The sequence below is a fragment of the Hypomesus transpacificus genome, chromosome 22 (assembly GCF_021917145.1).
Source record: "Hypomesus transpacificus isolate Combined female chromosome 22, fHypTra1, whole genome shotgun sequence".
NCBI lineage: Eukaryota > Metazoa > Chordata > Actinopteri > Osmeriformes > Osmeridae > Hypomesus > Hypomesus transpacificus.
The window spans coordinates 13,324,822-13,343,775 of record NC_061081.1 but is presented as its reverse complement, the minus strand read 5'-3'; the positions used below and the strand labels follow the sequence as shown (position 1 = coordinate 13,343,775).

Below are 18,954 nucleotides of genomic sequence, written 5' to 3'. Positions count from 1 at the left end.
TAAAATGGACGGTCTTTGTTACACTGCTATTCCTACATAGCAGATGTCAGTGCTAATTTAACACCAAGAGTGTTCATATAGTTCCATTTCATGAAAAAATGAACACTCCTGGTGTTAAATTAACTCGTAAACATTTTCTGTAATAGTGTTTTACCCTGACGCTAGTTTGACAGAAACCCACATCAAGGTTAAACTATATGGTTCTTACAAGTCTGTTGTCATGATATTCAACCATTACACTAAAACATACACCAACACATTGATCAATATTGTTGACTTACTCTTCCATCGATATACTGGTGGCAATGCATGGCTTCACTTTCTTTCAATTTACATTTAAATTTAGTCAGTTGGCAGACGCTCTTATCCAGAGCGACTAACAGTAAGTACAGGAACATTCCCCCGTGGCAAGTTGGGTGAAGTGCCTTGCCCAAGGACAGAACGTCATAATGGACCGGGAATCGAACCGCCAACATTCAATTTACACTTCATTTCTACACTTTATATTTCTACAGGATAAGGATCACTACTGCCAGGAATGCCTGTGATGCTGCACAGCCTCTGATTCATCGGACAATAAACCATCACAACAGTAGTAATAAAAATAACAATGTATCCTTTTGTAGACGCTCACATCCAAGGCGACCTGAGTTAGAGCTGTCCCGTAGCCTTTTACGGATTCATGTTCTGTTATTTGTTGTGAAGGATTTAACGATTGAATAGTTGAAAAACTGAGGCTGGTATCTAAAAAGTCAAAGTAATCCCAACTATTTATTAAACGTGAGAGTTCTTCAGGAGAGAATTGCTACCATCCATCAGCAGTTTATAACCACCAGTGAACAGGGCCTTTTCGAGAAACGTCAATAAAATACTTCTTGTGATTTTGGCCCTATAGCTAAATGTTATTGATCAGAAGCACGCTTGTGTCCTGGAATGTTTAATGCGCTTCGGAAATATTTATTATGATAATACAGATAGGATGAATGTTTCAACACGGGTGAAAAAAGGGTTTATCAGTGGGCATCATTATTAGAGTTGGCCTTTATTCACAGCAACCCTCTTATCTTTTAACTGAGTCCACTTTAAGGCATGATAAAGAGTCATATTGGACTGACAGGTTACATTCAAAGAACACAGTAACTATGTAACTAAGTAGCAAGAAGCTGCCTAGGGGGTTGGTGTGGATTATATATGTTATTAGGGAGAGTGTAAGATATGCATCATGACACCAAACAGCCTGCCAATATTCTTTGACTGCCCTTGAATCCACACAGCTTGTACGTCAACTTCCACATTGATTTACGAAGGAACCGATCCATCCTTTCGGCAATCTACCACTCATGACCTCAGCTGTGTAGTAAGCTACTTATAATATCATGTAATATAGAACATTAAATCTTTTTCAGAGATGATGTAAATTCAGCTCATCACAGACTTATGTTTCAGTCTGCCTTTTATGTGGATTACCCTGGAAATATGACTTTAATATGATAGTGGAAATATGACTTTAATATGATAGTGTACTCAATGGGATGGGTGCTGCTTGTTAGCGAGAGCATTTGACTGCAGATCAAAATCTCATGTTTAAATTCCCCTCTTTCCTGTGCAATGCTTTGGATAACCGCCTCGCTAAACGAATACATTACTAACATCATACCAGCTGAACTACACTTATTGTTGAACGTTGCAAAATGATAGAAGATATATATGAAAGAGAATACTTTATTTGTAAGGTACCTATACTTCTCACGAGTAAAATAAAATGCATATTTATAATATACAGCAACGTCAGTGAACAAACACACAATCTCCTCTGAGCAGCACCAAAACCACGGCTTGACTAGAAAACATATAAACATAAAATATTTCTTCTTACTTTGTTTTTTGATTCATTCGTTTTTTTGTTTAGTTTTTTTTGTTTAGTATTTTAACGTTGAACAGAAAAATATCATTGAATCAAGGCATCACTTAAAAATTATAAACAAAACTTGATGAAGGAGAAAAAAAAACTGGCAAACGTCTGCGAGGTTGTCATGGAAACCTCAAAACATTGTTGGTGATGCTTTGTCATGTCATATAGTCTTTGTGATGACCATGTCATCAACATTGGCAGATTTCGCTCAGAGAGAAGAGATTTTCTAGGTGTAATAAACAGTACAGTCAAATCTGGGCACAAATCAATTAAGTATATACTGTACATCAACATTGACATAATGTAAAAAGGCATCCATTTTCAGATTTGTGAGTCCAGTTTTTACAGCATCCTCTTGGTGTCTCTCATTGACACTCTCATCCCCAACATGACACTTAGCAGGGCTAACACACACACACACTGTGCATGATTGCCAGTCGTACATAGCTGAAGTTATCCATTTGTATTCCCTAACAGAAGTCTAAGGATAGCAAAAGCAAGGGTATAAAAATAACCGTTAACGCTCTCATGGTAGAACAATGATCTTTGACACAATGAATGTCTGACATGTCAGTCTGCACACACCTATTCCTATCCAAGGTGTTATTAGAAGAGTCTAGATCCTGGTCCAGGACGTCGGGACCATTCAGGCTCTGTTTGTTCGGATTACCGTTCTTCAGGGGATCGCCTTCCAGGACCTTCGTTTTGGACATGTTCTCCTTCTCCTTCAGAGGGTTGTTGGTGATTTGTCTACGGTCTGGTAGGCCCTTGCTGGAGATGATGGACGACTTGTCATTGTCCGAGAGGCAGCATCGAGGAATGCCCGCTCTCAGTGGACTCTCCGTGCTGTGGAACTTACCAGATCGTGTCTTAGAGGTGAGCACACTTATCCAGGTTTGGTGAGGGGTATCATAGCACCCCTCCAAGTCTGGACTTTTGAGCCTCTTGAGATCTTTTCCGGCCAGCCGGGCGGGAACATGGCACTCTAGCTCCGAGCTGGACCCTTTGAAGCCCTTGAACCAGTCCCACAACGTTCTGGCCCTGCAATCACAGATCCATTGGTTTCCATTCAGACGCAGGTACTGGAGAGACACCAGGGGCTCCATGGTCTCTCCTGTGAGCGCAGTCAGGTTGTTGAAGAACAGATAGAGCGTGGTCAGCTTGCGCAGGTCGTGAAACGCCCTGTGCTGGACGAAAGTCACTCTGTTCTGATGGAGAAGAAGCCGGTCTAAGCTCACCAGGCCCCTCAGCATGTGCTCCGTCACTGTCTTGATCTTGTTGTTGTGGAGGAACAGGAAAGTCAGGTTGGCCAGGTCCAGGAACGTGTCGTCGTGGAGGGTCAGCAGGCTGTTGTCCTGGAGGTAGAGGTGCTGCAGGGCAAAGAGACCCCGGAAGGCCCCGACGGGAAGCTCCGAGAGACCGCACCTGTGCAGGTGCAGGGTATGCAGCTTGGTGAGACCCCTGAACGCCGTGGGGCTGATGATCCTCAAGTCGTTGTCGCCGATATCCAATTCCTCCAGCCTCTCCAGCCCATAGAAGGCCCCTGCCTCGATGTGACTGATGTTGTTGGAGTACAGCCACAGCACAGTCAGGTTCCGGCAGGGGCTGAAGCTAGTGGAGCGGACCGCGCTGAGGCGGTTGTTCTGGAGGAAGACGCGCTGGGTGTGGACAGGGATCTCCGTGGGGATGGAGAAGAGGCCCTGCTGCTGGCACGCCAGGCTGGGCAGAGGCTCGCTGTGACATATGCATGGAGCCGGGCAGCCGGACATCAGGGGAACTGAATGCAGCCACAGGACTACAAAGTAGAGCTCGCCAACTGCAACAGAGAAGAAGACGGTGAGAAGACAAAAGCCTGGTTGATTAAAAGATACATTTGATAAAAATGCGTAAATAGGGTTGATGTGTTTTAAAAAGCGATTGAGAAAAAAAGAGTTTAGTCCAACCCACTAAACAACATGGATTTATGATATTCAGTGAAAGGATATCTATAATTTGAAGGCTCACAGGTCTGTCACGAAGAAGATTTATATTGAAATCCTGCCAGAAGTATTATATTTATAAGGGAGATAATACAGTTTTATGCATTTCGTAAGTTTGATTAGCCTATGTCTCTGCCATGCAATCCTAAGTTTTCAAGTGCATCAGCGAAGATGCGGGTTGTGTTTCTGCTGACTCTGAATGGTGTTGATCTTTGAAAACAACTGAACTCTGTTCTCTCTCTCTCTCTTTACATTCTACATGACAAGTCATTGAAGCCTATTTATAAATCCATGAAAAACATCCACGAGGAGAATCCACATTCACAAATAAGGAATGAAAAACAATAATGAATAATTAAACAGTGTTAATCCCCCGTATTAGAAGCCCATGTGTCATTAATATTGTGTCACAGCTGCTGAACGCACCACACACAAATTTGAAATAGGATGTGTGGTCTGGAAAGGATTATCTCACACTTGCCGAGCAAATGGAACTAATCACACCAGGACAACAGGGAATTGCCCAGCCGGACAGATCTCAAGATCTCCTGGGTGATTTTCATGGTTGGTTGGGATTTGGAGAGAGGTGGGAGGGGGGAAAAAAAGGGTGTTGACACAGTACTTTCTCACTATGCTTGTGAACACGCGTGCCAGACACATGCTGAGTGTTCAGACAGAACTAGTTTGCGGTGCTAGATGGGCTGCTCTCCAAGATTTACTGCAGTTTCCCTTCCCTCCTGAGACAATATCTTCACAGGACAGACATCCTTTGGTTTCTTCGCCGTACACGCATCTATTCGCACCGCCTCACCCTGCCAGACTGCCTCTCCTCGACGAATCCTTTTGGTTTCATGGATTTTGTGTGTGCACGAAAGCAAAAGGAATGCGGTGTGTTATTTAGTTATAAGATCTTTGGAAGGACGAGTTAATATCTCAGTGAGAGTCGTGATCTGAGCAGTCTGTGAGTAGTCTGTGAGTAGTCTCTGAGTAGTCTCTTAAGAGTGATTATATTGACTCTCCTCTACCATGAGTCACATTCAGTCGTGATATCCAATGACCACCTTCAATGCTGTCAGCAGCATTCAAGCAGATGCACACTGTACTGTTAAGATGCTGCAGATACTGGCTCTCAGCTTTGGCGTAACAAAGAAGTGACTCCTCCTTTATTCGGATGTTGTCTTGTCATTGCTACTCAAGGCTAAGCCACCCCCCCACCACAGAAGAAGAAACTTACGTTGCTCTAATGAAAAACCTTAGAGGTGTTGCAGCTGAGCTTCTAAAGACTGTCAGACACCATGGTGAAGGTGATGTTTAATAGAGAACAGTTAGAAAACAAGAGAGGGCTCTGTCTCTCATTTGTAGAGACAACACATCTTCAAACCAGATGGCACATGAATAACTAAACCACACAATCTCTAAATAAATAAAGGGGTGAGAGAGGAAGATGACAAAGTGAGAGAGAAACAGAGAGAGAGAGTGAGATAAAGGGAAGGAGAAGGGGGACGCAACTAACCTATCCACCGAAGGGATGCAATGTGTATGGAAGGTATACTGGATGGATGGGAGAGGGGCCGTATCGTGGATTGGAGTCATGGATTCCATTTCGACTTTGCAGCGGTTTGTTAGACACAGAAAGGACACATGTTGAGTCCCTTGTCGTTCAACATGAGAGAAGGAGGGGAAGCAGTTGGTGCTGGAAGGGAAATCTTCCTCTGGAACAGGTGGCAGCACAGGGACTCAGAGACACTTCACCTTCTGTAGGATGCTCCCAGCTCGAGCATTTTGTTCTGTTGTATTAAGGTCCCTCTGCTAATTATCATGTAAATTAAACCATCACAGCTCCTTTCTCAGGCTTACAGAGGAAGAAATACTCCCTAAACATTAGAAAGCCCAACGGATTACACCTTGTGGACTGTTCAACAGAAAACAAGGAAAGGTTCTCAAATACAGTACCAGTGAAACCAGGGAAAACGTGTCCAAACTTTTGACTGGTGCTGTATGTACAGCAAATACTTATTTAGCTGTACACCCTTTAAAGTGTTTAGAGTAAATATATGCCTATTGTTTAAACCAGACGTTTAAAGCTGCAATAGGTAACATAATTAAATAAAAACTAATGTGAGAAACAGCTAACCCGATTCTTGTCTGAACTTCGGTGATTTCCTTCAGCAAGAGTTTGATTCACAGTGGTTTCACAAACTAACCGAAGGAAAAAGACCCTCCTTGCCGAAGGCTATTGGCTGGAACAGGATTGCTGGAACACAATAGGCTGGAAAGTAGTGGGCTGCTCCAAAATTTTAAAATTGAGCTCAGCTCAGCTGACACAACATGTTTAAAGGGGACAAAACCTTGATTTTATATGGATAAATCTGACCTATTGTATCTTTAAGTAAGTTCTCTTGGTTCTGCCTTTTACAACTTAACAACAAGGGTAGAACCAAGGGAAAGGGGGAGAGAATTCAACTTTTGGTAAGTTTACAGCCATTACCAGCTTCTGGAACTTGTTTCCAGCACACCAGCTAAAACCTTCTTTTTTACAATATCAACAAGACGTTTAAAAATCATTCCGTCATCTTGTTACCAGAAATATCACTGTCATACACGAGGGAGGAGAAGTAAGAATTTAGAAGTTTCTCTTCTGACTCTTTTTCGATCCCAAAGCCACATTCCATCCCTGCTCGTGTACTAAGGACGTTTTTTGTGTAAAAAACAACAACACTGGACAGCCCAGTCTGTGTTCTGTAGACGTATGTACCTACTTCAAACACATGAAGGTTAAAAATCTTGGTACTGAAAGTGAAAAGATAATGAAATCTACAATAGGCCTACTTGGAGCCGTGGTAAGGAAGGTTTGTAATTACTTTGCACCATTGAGAGAGGACCTATAAAGATACATGAGATTGCTTGCTCCCTGCACAATTCTCAGGAGACATGAGACTGTGCGGTACTTCCTCATAGGAAACCAATCTCCGCATCGTTTGGGAGTCGGTAGCTATTAAATGTGGCAGCAATCTCACAGGGTTTTTTTTTTTTTTTTTAGAAAGGAGAACAGAAGATCCATAGGCTCTTTGCCACAGAAAGCTTCGTTCTAAAATGCTTGCCAGGAAGTGATGTTTCATTGTCATTTAAAAGTCTAGAGAGGTTATAAACAAACAATCTGCTTTCCAAATCTCATTACGTGCACACTAGCATGTGCTGGAGGTGTGTTTGGTACCAGACGGATGGTTCTGAACCCAAATTACAACATATGATATACAGTGAGTGCCACAGCCTCATTATAACTGTCACTGTGGTAGTATTTCCCAAATACAATCAGGTGTGATTGGAAAGATCTCCATCGAACATTTACTGTGACCCAGCTATGGAAGGGCTCTAAACCATCCCACAAAAAAAACAAACGCACACACTAAAGTTTGACTGCTCTAAAAGGCTTTCATAACACACGGCATAGTGTTCTGCTCCTATGGAGGGGAAAAAAACTCCTGCATAATTGACTAGCGGTGCCTGTTGGGTGCGCCTGGATGCACTAAACCCCCATGGTGGAAAATGGACTCTGTCGTAAAGAGCAGCGATAAGGAGCCTTCTGAACCCTGATGCACACCTCTACTGGATCCCGGCTCCGCTGGACTGAGTCTCTCATCCCTGGACTGATAACAGGCTTCTCAGCTACAGACCATTATTGATCCATCACCTTTGCTGGTTAGAGGGGCACCTTTTTCTCTACAGCGCCCCCCACTGGTCACCCTTCATTCCGGCTCCCCTCCAGATTTCTCATTCCTTTAACTTGGTGTTGGCAACAAATGAAATGCAGTGCAACATAAAATGTATGTGTCCTCCCCCCCCACCCCCTCCCCCGTCGAAAAAGAAAGGAAGTGAGTGTCGAGCGAGGTTGAGGACGGCGTTGGCGGTGATCAGATAAGCGTGTGCGTGTGACAGGCTGCGGCGGCGCTGCTGGAGGGAGGCACAGCTGTGAGAGGCTCAGCCTGTCAGGAGCGGAGAGAGGAGGCACCCACACTCCTCCTGGCTGTCACAGGGGGAGGGGGGAGGGGGGGAGGGGGGAGAGAGGAGGCACCCACACTCCTCCTGGCTGTCACAGGGGGAGGGGGGAGGGGGGGAGGGGGGAGAGAGGAGGCACCCACACTCCTCCTGGCTGTCACAGGGGGAGGGGGGAGAGAGGAGGCACCCACACTCCTCCTGGCTGTCACAGGGGGAGGGGAGGAGGGGGTGGGGGGGGGGGGGGGGGGAGAGGGGAGAGAGGAGGCACCCACACTCCTCCTGGCTGTCACAGGGGGAGGGGGGAGGGGGGGAGGGGGGAGAGAGGAGGCACCCACACTCCTCCTGGCTGTCAGAGGGGGGAGGGGGGGAGGGGGGAGAGAGGAGGCACCCACACTCCTCCTGGCTGTCACAGGGGGAGGGGGGAGGGGGGGAGAGAGGAGGCACCCACACTCCTCCTGGCTGTCACAGGGGGAGGGGGGAGGGGGGAGAGAGGAGGCACCCACACTCCTCCTGGCTGTCACAGGGGGAGGGGGGAGAGAGGAGGCACCCACACTCCTCCTGGCTGTCACAGGGGGAGGGGGGAGGGGGGGAGGGGGGAGAGAGGAGGCACCCACACTCCTCCTGGCTGTCACAGGGGGAGGGGAGGAGGGGGTGGGGGAGGGGGGGAGGGGGGAGAGAGGAGGCACCCACACTCCTCCTGGCTGTCACAGGGGGAGGGGGGGAGGGGGGAGAGAGGAGGCACCCACACTCCTCCTGGCTGTCACAGGGGGAGGGGGGAGGGGGGGAGGGGGGAGAGAGGAGGCACCCACACTCCTCCTGGCTGTCACAGGGGGAGGGGGGGAGGGGGGGAGGGGGGAGAGAGGAGGCACCCACACTCCTCCTGGCTGTCACAGGGGGAGGGGGGGAGGGGGGAGAGAGGAGGCACCCACACTCCTCCTGGCTGTCACAGGGGGAGGGGAGGAGGGGGTGGGGGGGAGGGGGGGAGGGGGGAGAGAGGAGGCACCCACACTCCTCCTGGCTGTCAGAGGGGGGAGGGGGGGAGGGGGGAGAGAGGAGGCACCCACACTCCTCCTGGCTGTCACAGGGGGAGGGGGGAGGGGGGGAGGGGGTAGAGAGGAGGCACTCACACTCCTCCTGGCTGTCACAGGGGGAGGGGAGGAGGGGGGGGGGGGGAGGGAGGGGGGGGAGAGGGAGGGAGGGGGGGGGGGGAGGGGGAGGGAGGGAGGCACCCACACTCCTCCTGGCTGTCACACTGAGCTGGGTATTCACATGGTGACAATTCACAGATGTGACAAAAGATATTAGCTAAAGTAAGAACTCCAAAGTGACAGCATCTGTTTTGGTATATCTCTAATGTAATATCATTACGCTACAGCTCTAATAATGTACTTATACCTCAAATAATTCCCTCTATACCTTTAACAATGTACTCTGTACCTCTAATAATGTACTGCTCAGCTCTAATAATGTTTGTTTTTTACGTATAATAATATACTGTGGGTCCAATTATGCACTGCATGACTAATAATGTACTGTACAGCTCTAATAATGCACTGTATGGGACCACATACCATACTGCCTTTACTCGTAGTACATCCTCCTCTCTCGACTCTACCATATGTCAGTTCCGTTCGTCTTTATTCTCCTTACTTCTTGTTCCCACTTGCAGTGGCCTTGCTCGTGACCCCTACTCCCCCGTACATCCATTCTTCACAACACCGCGCTCCAATCAGAAATCGGTAGGCTAGTTACCAAGTAGATACCGAGACCGTTTTTTTCTTTTTAACAACATCCCACCCTTCCTCGCATACACCCCCTCCCTCTTTCCACAGTCAATTTCTGAAGGTTTCGCACTCTCGTATTCAACGGAGGTATTAGTGACGGTAGATGAATGTCTCCTAGCTTTTTCCCCATCAGCCATACGTTCTGCACACGTGCACCACACGATTAGAGCTCCAGACGCAAAACACTGCTACTTTACTGAAGGCTCGATCAAGTCCTACGCACTGATTGGCTAGTCGTGCCAGTACATTCTTCCCTCCCCGCACACAATTTGAGCTTTGACCTACCAGTTATCATTTAGCAGAGCGCGTAGGGAAAGGTCACAGACATCGTATGATTTTGAATAATAATTACCACATTTGCGAGTCGGTCGCGGGTGTTATTTATGTAATCCGGTCGCTAGCCACGAGTGTACACCAAGCAAGTTTGATAAAAAGTTTGGCGTGATATTACCATCCCTGGCAACGTTTGACTACTAAAATACCTCCGTATGCCAGCCTCGTCCATTAATTGCATGTCGGACAAATTATCCCTTACTCCTCAGCGTGAGAAGTAACATGGCTACACCTTGTATTTTGACTCAACATTGCGTGCTAGCGTGTTAAACGGTTGAACTACTTGAGTCTCACGGCGAATGCGTGAACCTTGAGAGGCTTGTTGTTATGACAAGGATGATGGTTTGGTTTGAACATTTGTGAGGCTAAATATTGTTATCACCCTGCTAACACAAAGCCTATCTCATCTCTGCTGCTAATAATTGGTGGGGACCAACGGTCTCTTAACATCGGTAAGGACACGTTCTGCCTCTAACAGTCTGCATGTCACACAAATGGGGCTTCTCCAAAGAGACAATGCTGTGTACAGTGTATTTCTCTCACAAAGCCTGCAATTCAAAGACAGAATTTTCTGCACCATGCCATGGGAGAACATCAAAGTGAAAAGGTAATCCTTCTGGAGACTGGACCCCCCAGAGACAACTCTACAGCACAGAGGGGGAAAGGGGGGAATTGGATTAATGACACGGCCACAAAAACACTTCCGGTTAAGCAATAACGCACAGTCGATTATGTAAACATGTGGATGGCCTGATGTCCTTTGCTCCCTTCGTGAAGTGATTAGCCATGAGAGGAACGGCAAACGCTGTTCACAGAACAACTTGACAGTGCCAGCCCACTTCATTATATCATTACACTTCACTCGACTGAGCAAATGGGTTGCCTGGCCCATCGTTCCTTAAAGAGACTGTTCTAATGATCAAGCCACTTTTACAAATACACAATGAATACAAATTTGACCGCAATTATTGACATAATCATTCACTTGTGTGAGAACTGTTTAAAACAAACAGACTCAAGATTGAAGGGCAAACATGCTAATTTGGTTCATGGAGGCACTTCAATATAATAGTAAATAGAATAGAAAAATAATAGGATTTACACATTTGAAAGAGCATTCAGTGTACTGCAGCCATAATATGTTGATTGAAGTTGTTAATGAGACAAGCTAAGTTTGAGAAAGACAGACATGGATAAAAGCGTCTGCAAAGTGAATACATTATATTATGACAGTCCCGAACAGAATTAATTGTGGAGTGCAAATATATCCGGTCTGAGGTAAACATATTAGCAGCGGCTGCATGTATCAGATGTGTGTGAGACAGTGTGTGAGCTGAATTTGAGTTGGCACAGAGCTTCAGCTATATTTCTGAATCTAGATTCTGTTTGTGACCTTGTTATGAAGTTCTACAGACTTGCTGCAACAGCAGCTGGAATGTGAACACCTGAGATTTTCCCCAGCTCTTCTGTCAGTTAGTGAGGAGAAATATCACCCTTCTCACACCCTGCTGATGAAGGCATCATCGGAGAATGTCACTTGGAATGATTCAAATAAAGCTCACTCCAAAATGAGGTTTCAGAGCATAGCAACGACAACTCTGTCCTCTGTTTCTGTTATCTTGCTGCTGTTCACTGTGGCAGAATATTTTGTGCTACATGTCGTATAAAAAAACAAAATGTATACACAGTTAATCATATAGGAATCCAAAATGTATATATTGTAAATTATATAGGAAAACAAAATGTCTATACTGTAAATTATATGGGAATCCAAAATGTATAGACTATAAATTATATAGGAATCCAAAATGTACATACTGTCAATTATATAGAAAACCAAAACTTAAGAATGCAGTCTTAATGGTCCTCAAAAACAAATTAAGATTTATACTGTCTAATTAACAACAATCTGTGTGCATATTCAGTATTTGTTGTAAAGTGAATTGAATTGGTAAAATGAACTCCTACTGGCTTTGTGCTTTGGATAAATAATTTTAATAGCAAAATGTAATACTGAATATCAAGCAGTAAGAGAAGGTCTCCATCACATATAATGTAAGGTAAGTAATTTAAGGACAAAAATGTCGATGTCATAATACTACTCAGAATGTTAATCCTCTGTGCAACATCTTCAATTCTATCAAAGACGCCCAAAATAGCAACTCAACACTATCAAGCTCAGGGATTTACTGCAGAACGTTCTCGTTAGCAAATCCAAGGGTCAGTCATTCACATGAAGGCCAACACGGCTTGAATCTCATACACTTTTTAAGGGCTCATTATCATACACCCAAGTACCATAGAACTGTGATTTTTCGACGGACATACATGGACACATGTTCCAGAGACCCCTGCATGCAAAGGGTGTTCCCCCAGGACGAGCGCTTCCCTCGCACAGTGACCCCCCACCTTCGGGGGCACACGTGAAGAATACACTTGAGCAAGGACTGGCAATGAGGTCAGGAAGTCAAAGATGGAAGCGTTGTCGTACCGTCATGGCAGGTTCTAGAGCAGACTGCATGAGCAGCGTCATGGCTGAGAACAGGTTCTAGAGCAGGCTGCATGAGTAGCGTCATGGCTGAGAACAGGTTCTAGAGCAGGCTGCATGAGTAGCGTCATGGCTGAGAACAGGTTCTAGAGCAGGCTGCATGAGTAGCGTCATGGCTGAGAACAGGTTCTAGAGCAGGCTGCATGAGTAGCGTCATGGCTGAGAACAGGTTCTAGAGCAGGCTGCATGAGTAGCGTCATGGCTGAGAACAGGTTCTAAAGCAGGCTGCATGAGTAGCGTCATGGCTGAGAACAGGTTCTAGAGCAGGCTGCATGAGTAGCGTCATGGCTGAGAACAGGTTCTAGAGCAGGCTGCATGAGGAGAGGGCATCAATATTCCATTATCTTTCTTCTTGGGAATTCTCCCCTGAGATGGCTTAGTGCATCTTCTGTTCTCTAGACAAAATATTCTCTCCCCCCCAGAGCATTGCTATGTCCTGCTCTTTCACAGGGAATGAATTCTGTGCAGTGTTTTAAGGGAGGAATTCATTAAAGACAAAAAAAAACACTACCTTCGGTCATTATTAATGACACACATTGTCAAAGCTGTTTGGTAGAGTTCCCCTGGAGTTGAAATGTATGCGGCTTGACTCGTCCAACTTCACAACCACCACTGCGACATTTAAATGTCTTATTGGAAAGAGGTTTGGATAGTAGGGGTGGGGGGAGAAATCGATTCACATTTGAATCGCGATTCAGATCGATTCACAATTCGATTTTCTTTTTTTTTTTCATCTCTGAAAAATTGAAAGTTGAAAAACATTTCCTCTATTTTTTAAGAGATTAGCATTAAGCTGTGGTGTATATTACGCTGTGTATGGCATCATAGAGATCCTGCTGAATATGACCATGATCTCACACAGCATGTTCTGGCTACAGTCTTAGTGCCCTTGTACCTAGTTTATTCACACAGTTCACTGACAGCATGTAGTCCATCTGTTCCAATGTACTGCATGAGGTCAAATGTACTAAAATATCCCCCACAGTACTCAGACGTCATTTAATGAGTGGAATGGAGCTCGAATGATGGTGTGTTAGCGTGATCGCTGAGGAAGCGGAGTCGAGAAGGTAGAATAATTTACGCACACCTTAAAAGTTGTTAATTTGAATCACGGGTGTGTTATAATGAGCTGAAATTGTTATTTTTCGGTGTATACTTATAGGTGTTTGTGAAGTTTATTTATTTATCTATGACGTTATTTTTTTTCACTCTTCACTAATGAGGCCTTGTTTTGTGTCTTTCAATCAATACCGTTGAACGTCAGTGGAAAGCAGTCCAGTGTACCTCTCAATCCCTTCTCCCTTTAGCTCATTCCACCCCATTAATAAAACAACAGTTGCCACGGTTTACAGTGGATGCTGTTGACATCAAGTGAAATTTAAGACTGAAACGGTATGATTTTGAGAGTATTTTGCCGACGCATGGCAGAAACCCTAGCCGCCCCCAGGCAGGAACCTCCCTCCAAAGCTACTTCACCCTCAGCGTGTTGACAACCTGTCTGCTCAGGCCTGTACCACAGTCTGCTAAACCACATACGGTTCCTTGGCTTTATATACAAAAAAATACTGCTAGAACCGAACCACTTCTAGTCCTTGATTATTTCTATGTCGCTTTGGATAAAAGCATATGCTAAGTGAATAAAACGCTGTGTGGCTTTGGGCTCCGAGGCTGCTGCATGATGGGAAAACAACAGCACAATAAAGAGCTTGTCTCAATGCCTCAGCGCTCATTCATTGCGGCCCGATCATCTACTGACTGGAATAATGTCTAGTCCATCAGCATCATCATGATCATCATCATGACAGCCTTTCACAGTGAAACTGACACTCTGGAGTGTGTCTGAAAACACATGCAGGGAGACAGAGTCCGCTTTTTGGATGTCAGGGAGTGAGTGATCATAAAGAGGCCCCAGGGTGACCTGGCAAGGAAGCTAATCACTGTTTCATCCGTCAAGAGAGCGTCGATATCAGAAGCAACTTGAGGTGTGGAGGTGACAGACAGCAATGTAGAGAACCCGTGTTTTCACACTGTGTTTCCAGGGCATTTTACCCCATTAGCTTTCCATCGTTTCATCCATCAACAGATATAGGATCATTATAATTCAGCGACCTCAGTAAAGTGTTTATGTAAAAGGTTGGGGATCAAGGAGACAGAGAACATTTGACCAGGCACTGGTCAGCTTCACTGCCAATATCCCCCCAGTGGCCCCACCACACCCACCCCACAACAACAGGATCAGCAGCATATGTTCCTCATTACTCCTCTTTAGTCCCAGACACCCCTTCCTGCTTCCTACACACACACACACACACACCCACACCATGATCGTGTTCATGGCTGATTGAACCATTATGGACTTCACTTAAAGAAAGATGCCCACCCACCAGCACATTCAAACACAGGAATAGATTTAACCCTTCTGCAATTACCGCTAATCGGAGGCCAAAGGCATCCGTAATGGATTTCAATAAGGCAGGATTGACACCCCAGACTGTGATTTATGTGTGCTGGCCCGTCCTGTAGAGGGAAAGTGGTTTAAGAGAAGAAGCAATGGCTAGAACTGTGGACATGTCAATCGGCTGTTTTGAATAGGGACAGAGGGCATGAGGGAGGCTGCAGTAAACAAGGTGACTATTGGCTGTTTGTCTGTTGATAAGAATAGACCTTTCTAGAAGATTGCTGGATGTGTTCATGTGTAGCATTGTGAACACCTTTCAACAGCTGTACTCTCTCTCACTCCCTCTCCCATAGGTAAAGAGAGAGACAAAGGGTGACAGAGCTAGAAAGAGAGAGCAAAAGAGAGAGTGAGATAAAGAGTTGATGAGAGAAAGAAAGAGAGGAAGAGAGAGATGGAGAGACAGATTGCACTTCACGCTAGTCTAACACACACTCTTCCAGTCTTCTGTTATTTCACACTATATGTAGGCTACTGCAAGCTTACTATCCCTCTCTCTACCTTCATGTGTCTCTCCGTTTCTCCCTGTCTCTCTCCTTATCTCTCTCTCCACCACTTCATCTCTCACCACATTTCTTATTATATCTCCATCTTTCTCTACATCTCTTTCTCTCCATGTCTCCCTCACTCTCTTTCCATCTTTCTCTACATCTCTTTTTCTACATGTGTCCCTCCCTCCCTCGCTCCCTCGCTCCCTCGCTCCCTCCCTCCCTCCCTACGTCTTCCTCCAGTGCGCTATGGACTGTTTGATGTATTTTCAGCACGGGGCATTTGGTTGGGATTACTGTTAATTATTCAGGGCTGTTCTTCCCTGCTCTCCTACCTGGCGTGATGTACAGGGCTTTTAGAATGAATCATAGACCGCTGCTTGTTCAGGACTTAAGCTCCATATATACTCGTGGAAAGAACAATTCAGGTGAGAAACCCACGCCCCATTTAGTTACACACAGGTCTGTCACACGGACTGGAACAGGCTACTTATGGACGGAAGCTGACATACAAGCACCCACACTAACAAGCGACCAGACTATTATGGCAGTTGACGAGCCGTGTCAGAGAGGCCGAACGCCCCGCCCAATCCCCAACTCCCCGCTGCGAGACTAGATGCAACTTCAACAGAACAGACAGGCTGTACGCAGTGGGATACGGTTAAAATAGACTACAAACAAAACAATTTACCTTCCTGCAAATATTCGTTAAGTATAGGTAGGGCGCTTAGTATTTTAAGTGAATTATTTTCAGTTTATTTAGTTTTTCTATTGACATGTTAACCTACATGTTGTTGCTATTTGAATGTACGAAAATACGTGCGCATCCCCTTGCAGTATAACTAGGTAGCATAACCTGCTAAACTACAACGACTATTAAAATAACCTACTTACATTTAATATGACCATCAATTTATTTTGTATGAATTGTGTCAAGGTGTCTTGATCAGAATCACGACCACAATCTATTCAATTTGATAACCTACCTCGGGTTAAAATATACTTCATTTTCGAAGTATAATCCCAAAGAGCCTCCTTTTGTGTGCGCGGATGAATAAAACTGGTCTCTGCTTCAAAATCCGCGATCCGGGTAAGAGAAAACGGTGACAAACCCAGGTCAGCGTCCAGAAAAAGTTTAGCCCGATGATTTTACCTTGAAGCGGACTGGAGAACGCGGTCTCCCTATGACTCCGCGCTCGGTCATTTGAGATGTGTACGCGGCACAAAATCTTCTATTTACATCCAGACAATCCAGAGCGTCTCCAAACAGACCACCTCACCCCACGGGTGGAATCGACCGAATAGGTAAGAAAATGGCAAGAATACATAAACAACCGTCACAGTGTAATCCACTGAATTTGAGCATATCTATCCATCCGTCCCTCGTTGTCCAACTCGGGAGTTATCCTGTGAGTGTGCACTGCAGATGGGCGCGCGAAGGTAGCATCACATGTACCCCTCCAACGCGGATCTGCTCCGGAGTTAAAGGGAGCCCGGTGTGCGCGCGCGCCTTAAACAGAGGCACCGTGTTGGGGTGTATCAATGCTATCAGCTCTAAGTGAAGTTGGTTGAGCTCTTACATCCAGGCAACACACAACGAAATTGAACCCTAAAACATCCACGGTCTATAATTACCAAATCATTGCAGTTGCCTAGCCCTCGCATCCCGATGCTTTTCGGAATAGAAAACGCCACCTGAATCGTTTATAATATTATACCTGCCTCACACCTTTAGACGTCCTTGTATGCGGACGACGGCCATGACGTTATCATATAAAAATGTATATCACTCTATCCATAGTGCCTTATTTTTCTATGGTTAGATTTAACAGTGGTTTAGCTTAATGTACAGCCGTGGCCAAAAGTATTGGGAGCGACATATATTTTGTGTTTGCAAAGCTTGCTGGGCCTGCTAACATAATTTCAGTAAGTCATAGCACAGGGGAAAGTGTTAACTAGTTCTAGCCAGGTGAAATCACTCTCTTTCTGATTGGATTTTAAGAGCAGATTGACTGCTGTAAAAGAGGAGACCTTTTGCATATGAAAATGTTCGCCCCCAAAAGCTTGAAAAAATATGAAATGTGCCTTATTGTATTCCAGTACTCTATAGAAACATGTGAAAACATTCTCTTCAAATACTGAACCAGCAAACTTTGTAAAACACATCATTTGTCATTGCCAAAACTTATGGCCATGACTGTATTTTTAGGCTGCCAGAATATAGACACAGTAGACTATATCCCACACAACTTTTGTCTCACGTGGAGAAATTGTATTTTTTAAATGAATCATCCCATGCAAAGCATGAGGTCATCCAGATTTGATTACCACCGACCATAGGCGGAAATCCCTGGGGGACAGGGGGGACACGACCCCCCCCATCTTGGGAAAAATATGATTTGCCCCCCCCCCCCCCAATAAGTCACTGTAAACACAACTATGTAATTTCAATAATATTAATTATACGCAATGAAAGCACTTTGCTGATAATGGACACAATGGTGTTTTTTTTAATGTGCAATGTGTTACAGCAGTCATTTTGGTGTCCCCTTCAGGAATTACTCTTGAGGACCTATAGTTATAGAGCTTAATATATGTCTGTTGTGTATGCTTCTGTAATATATTTGTTATTTCTTGTCTTTCTGACTCCTCGGGTTGTTCACTCGTGCTCAGCATCAGTAAACAACAGTCTTTGCCAGGTCCATTTTCTCCTGCATGAATTAATGATGTCTTCATAAATTAAGCACGTTGCCTCATCTATCCGGGGACTTGTTATAAAGGCATGTGAAATAATGCGTATCATTTGGATGTATATAAATGGCAGGAACAACAGATTGCCACATGGGTTTACAAAGTCACGTCGCCTTTCACACCTTTAACAAAAACACAAACACTGATATTATATTCATACAAGTTTATCTGCATTCTGGAATGCAGTTGCTGTTCTTCATGGTTAATGGGCAGTACTGTGTTGTAGCCTCTTGCAGTAAATTATTGAATCATGGGTCTCCGAGACATTTAGAACGTCTCTGTAGCTGCACCTATCTCTCCCACTCTTTACCAATAATACACATTGTTGTGAGAGACTGAGGAGAATCACTGTGGGTGTTTTAGCTATCTGGGCAGAGTACAGAACAGGAAGCGCTTGTGACTCAGACCTTCTGAGATGCCTGTGTGCTTTTATTCCATAGTCAGCGTATTTGTTCTGAAGTCTCTGGATTTCCTCCAGTGGTAGAGTTGTATGCATAACCTACTCTACATAGAGCTACGGTGCTGCTCATATGAAGTTGGGAGTGGTGGAGGAGAGTTAGCGTTATCTTCTGCAGCACAATCAATGATTGGAACAAGACGGAGATTGAGTGGTGGTAACAGCCACCTTGTATCGGATGCCCAACTATTAATATTCATGTGACAGTCCTCAGATAGGGAACTCCAAGCCCCTTAGCCCCAGAGAAGGAG

The 18,954-nt window shown here is 45.1% G+C and overlaps 1 protein-coding gene across 1 annotated transcript; it reads right to left on the bottom strand.

The window, feature by feature from the left end:
* Positions 1 to 1,704: 1,704 nt before the first annotated feature.
* LOC124484832 (reticulon-4 receptor-like) lies at positions 1,705 to 16,999 on the bottom strand. Its single transcript, XM_047045947.1, has 2 exons — positions 16,482 to 16,999; positions 1,705 to 3,728 (listed from the first exon to the last, which is right to left on the bottom strand). The coding sequence occupies exons 1-2, from the start codon at positions 16,501 to 16,503 to the stop codon at positions 2,383 to 2,385; spliced, it is 1,368 nt and encodes a 455-aa protein (XP_046901903.1). The 5' UTR covers positions 16,504 to 16,999; the 3' UTR covers positions 1,705 to 2,382.
* Between the last annotated feature and the right edge of the window lie 1,955 nt (positions 17,000 to 18,954).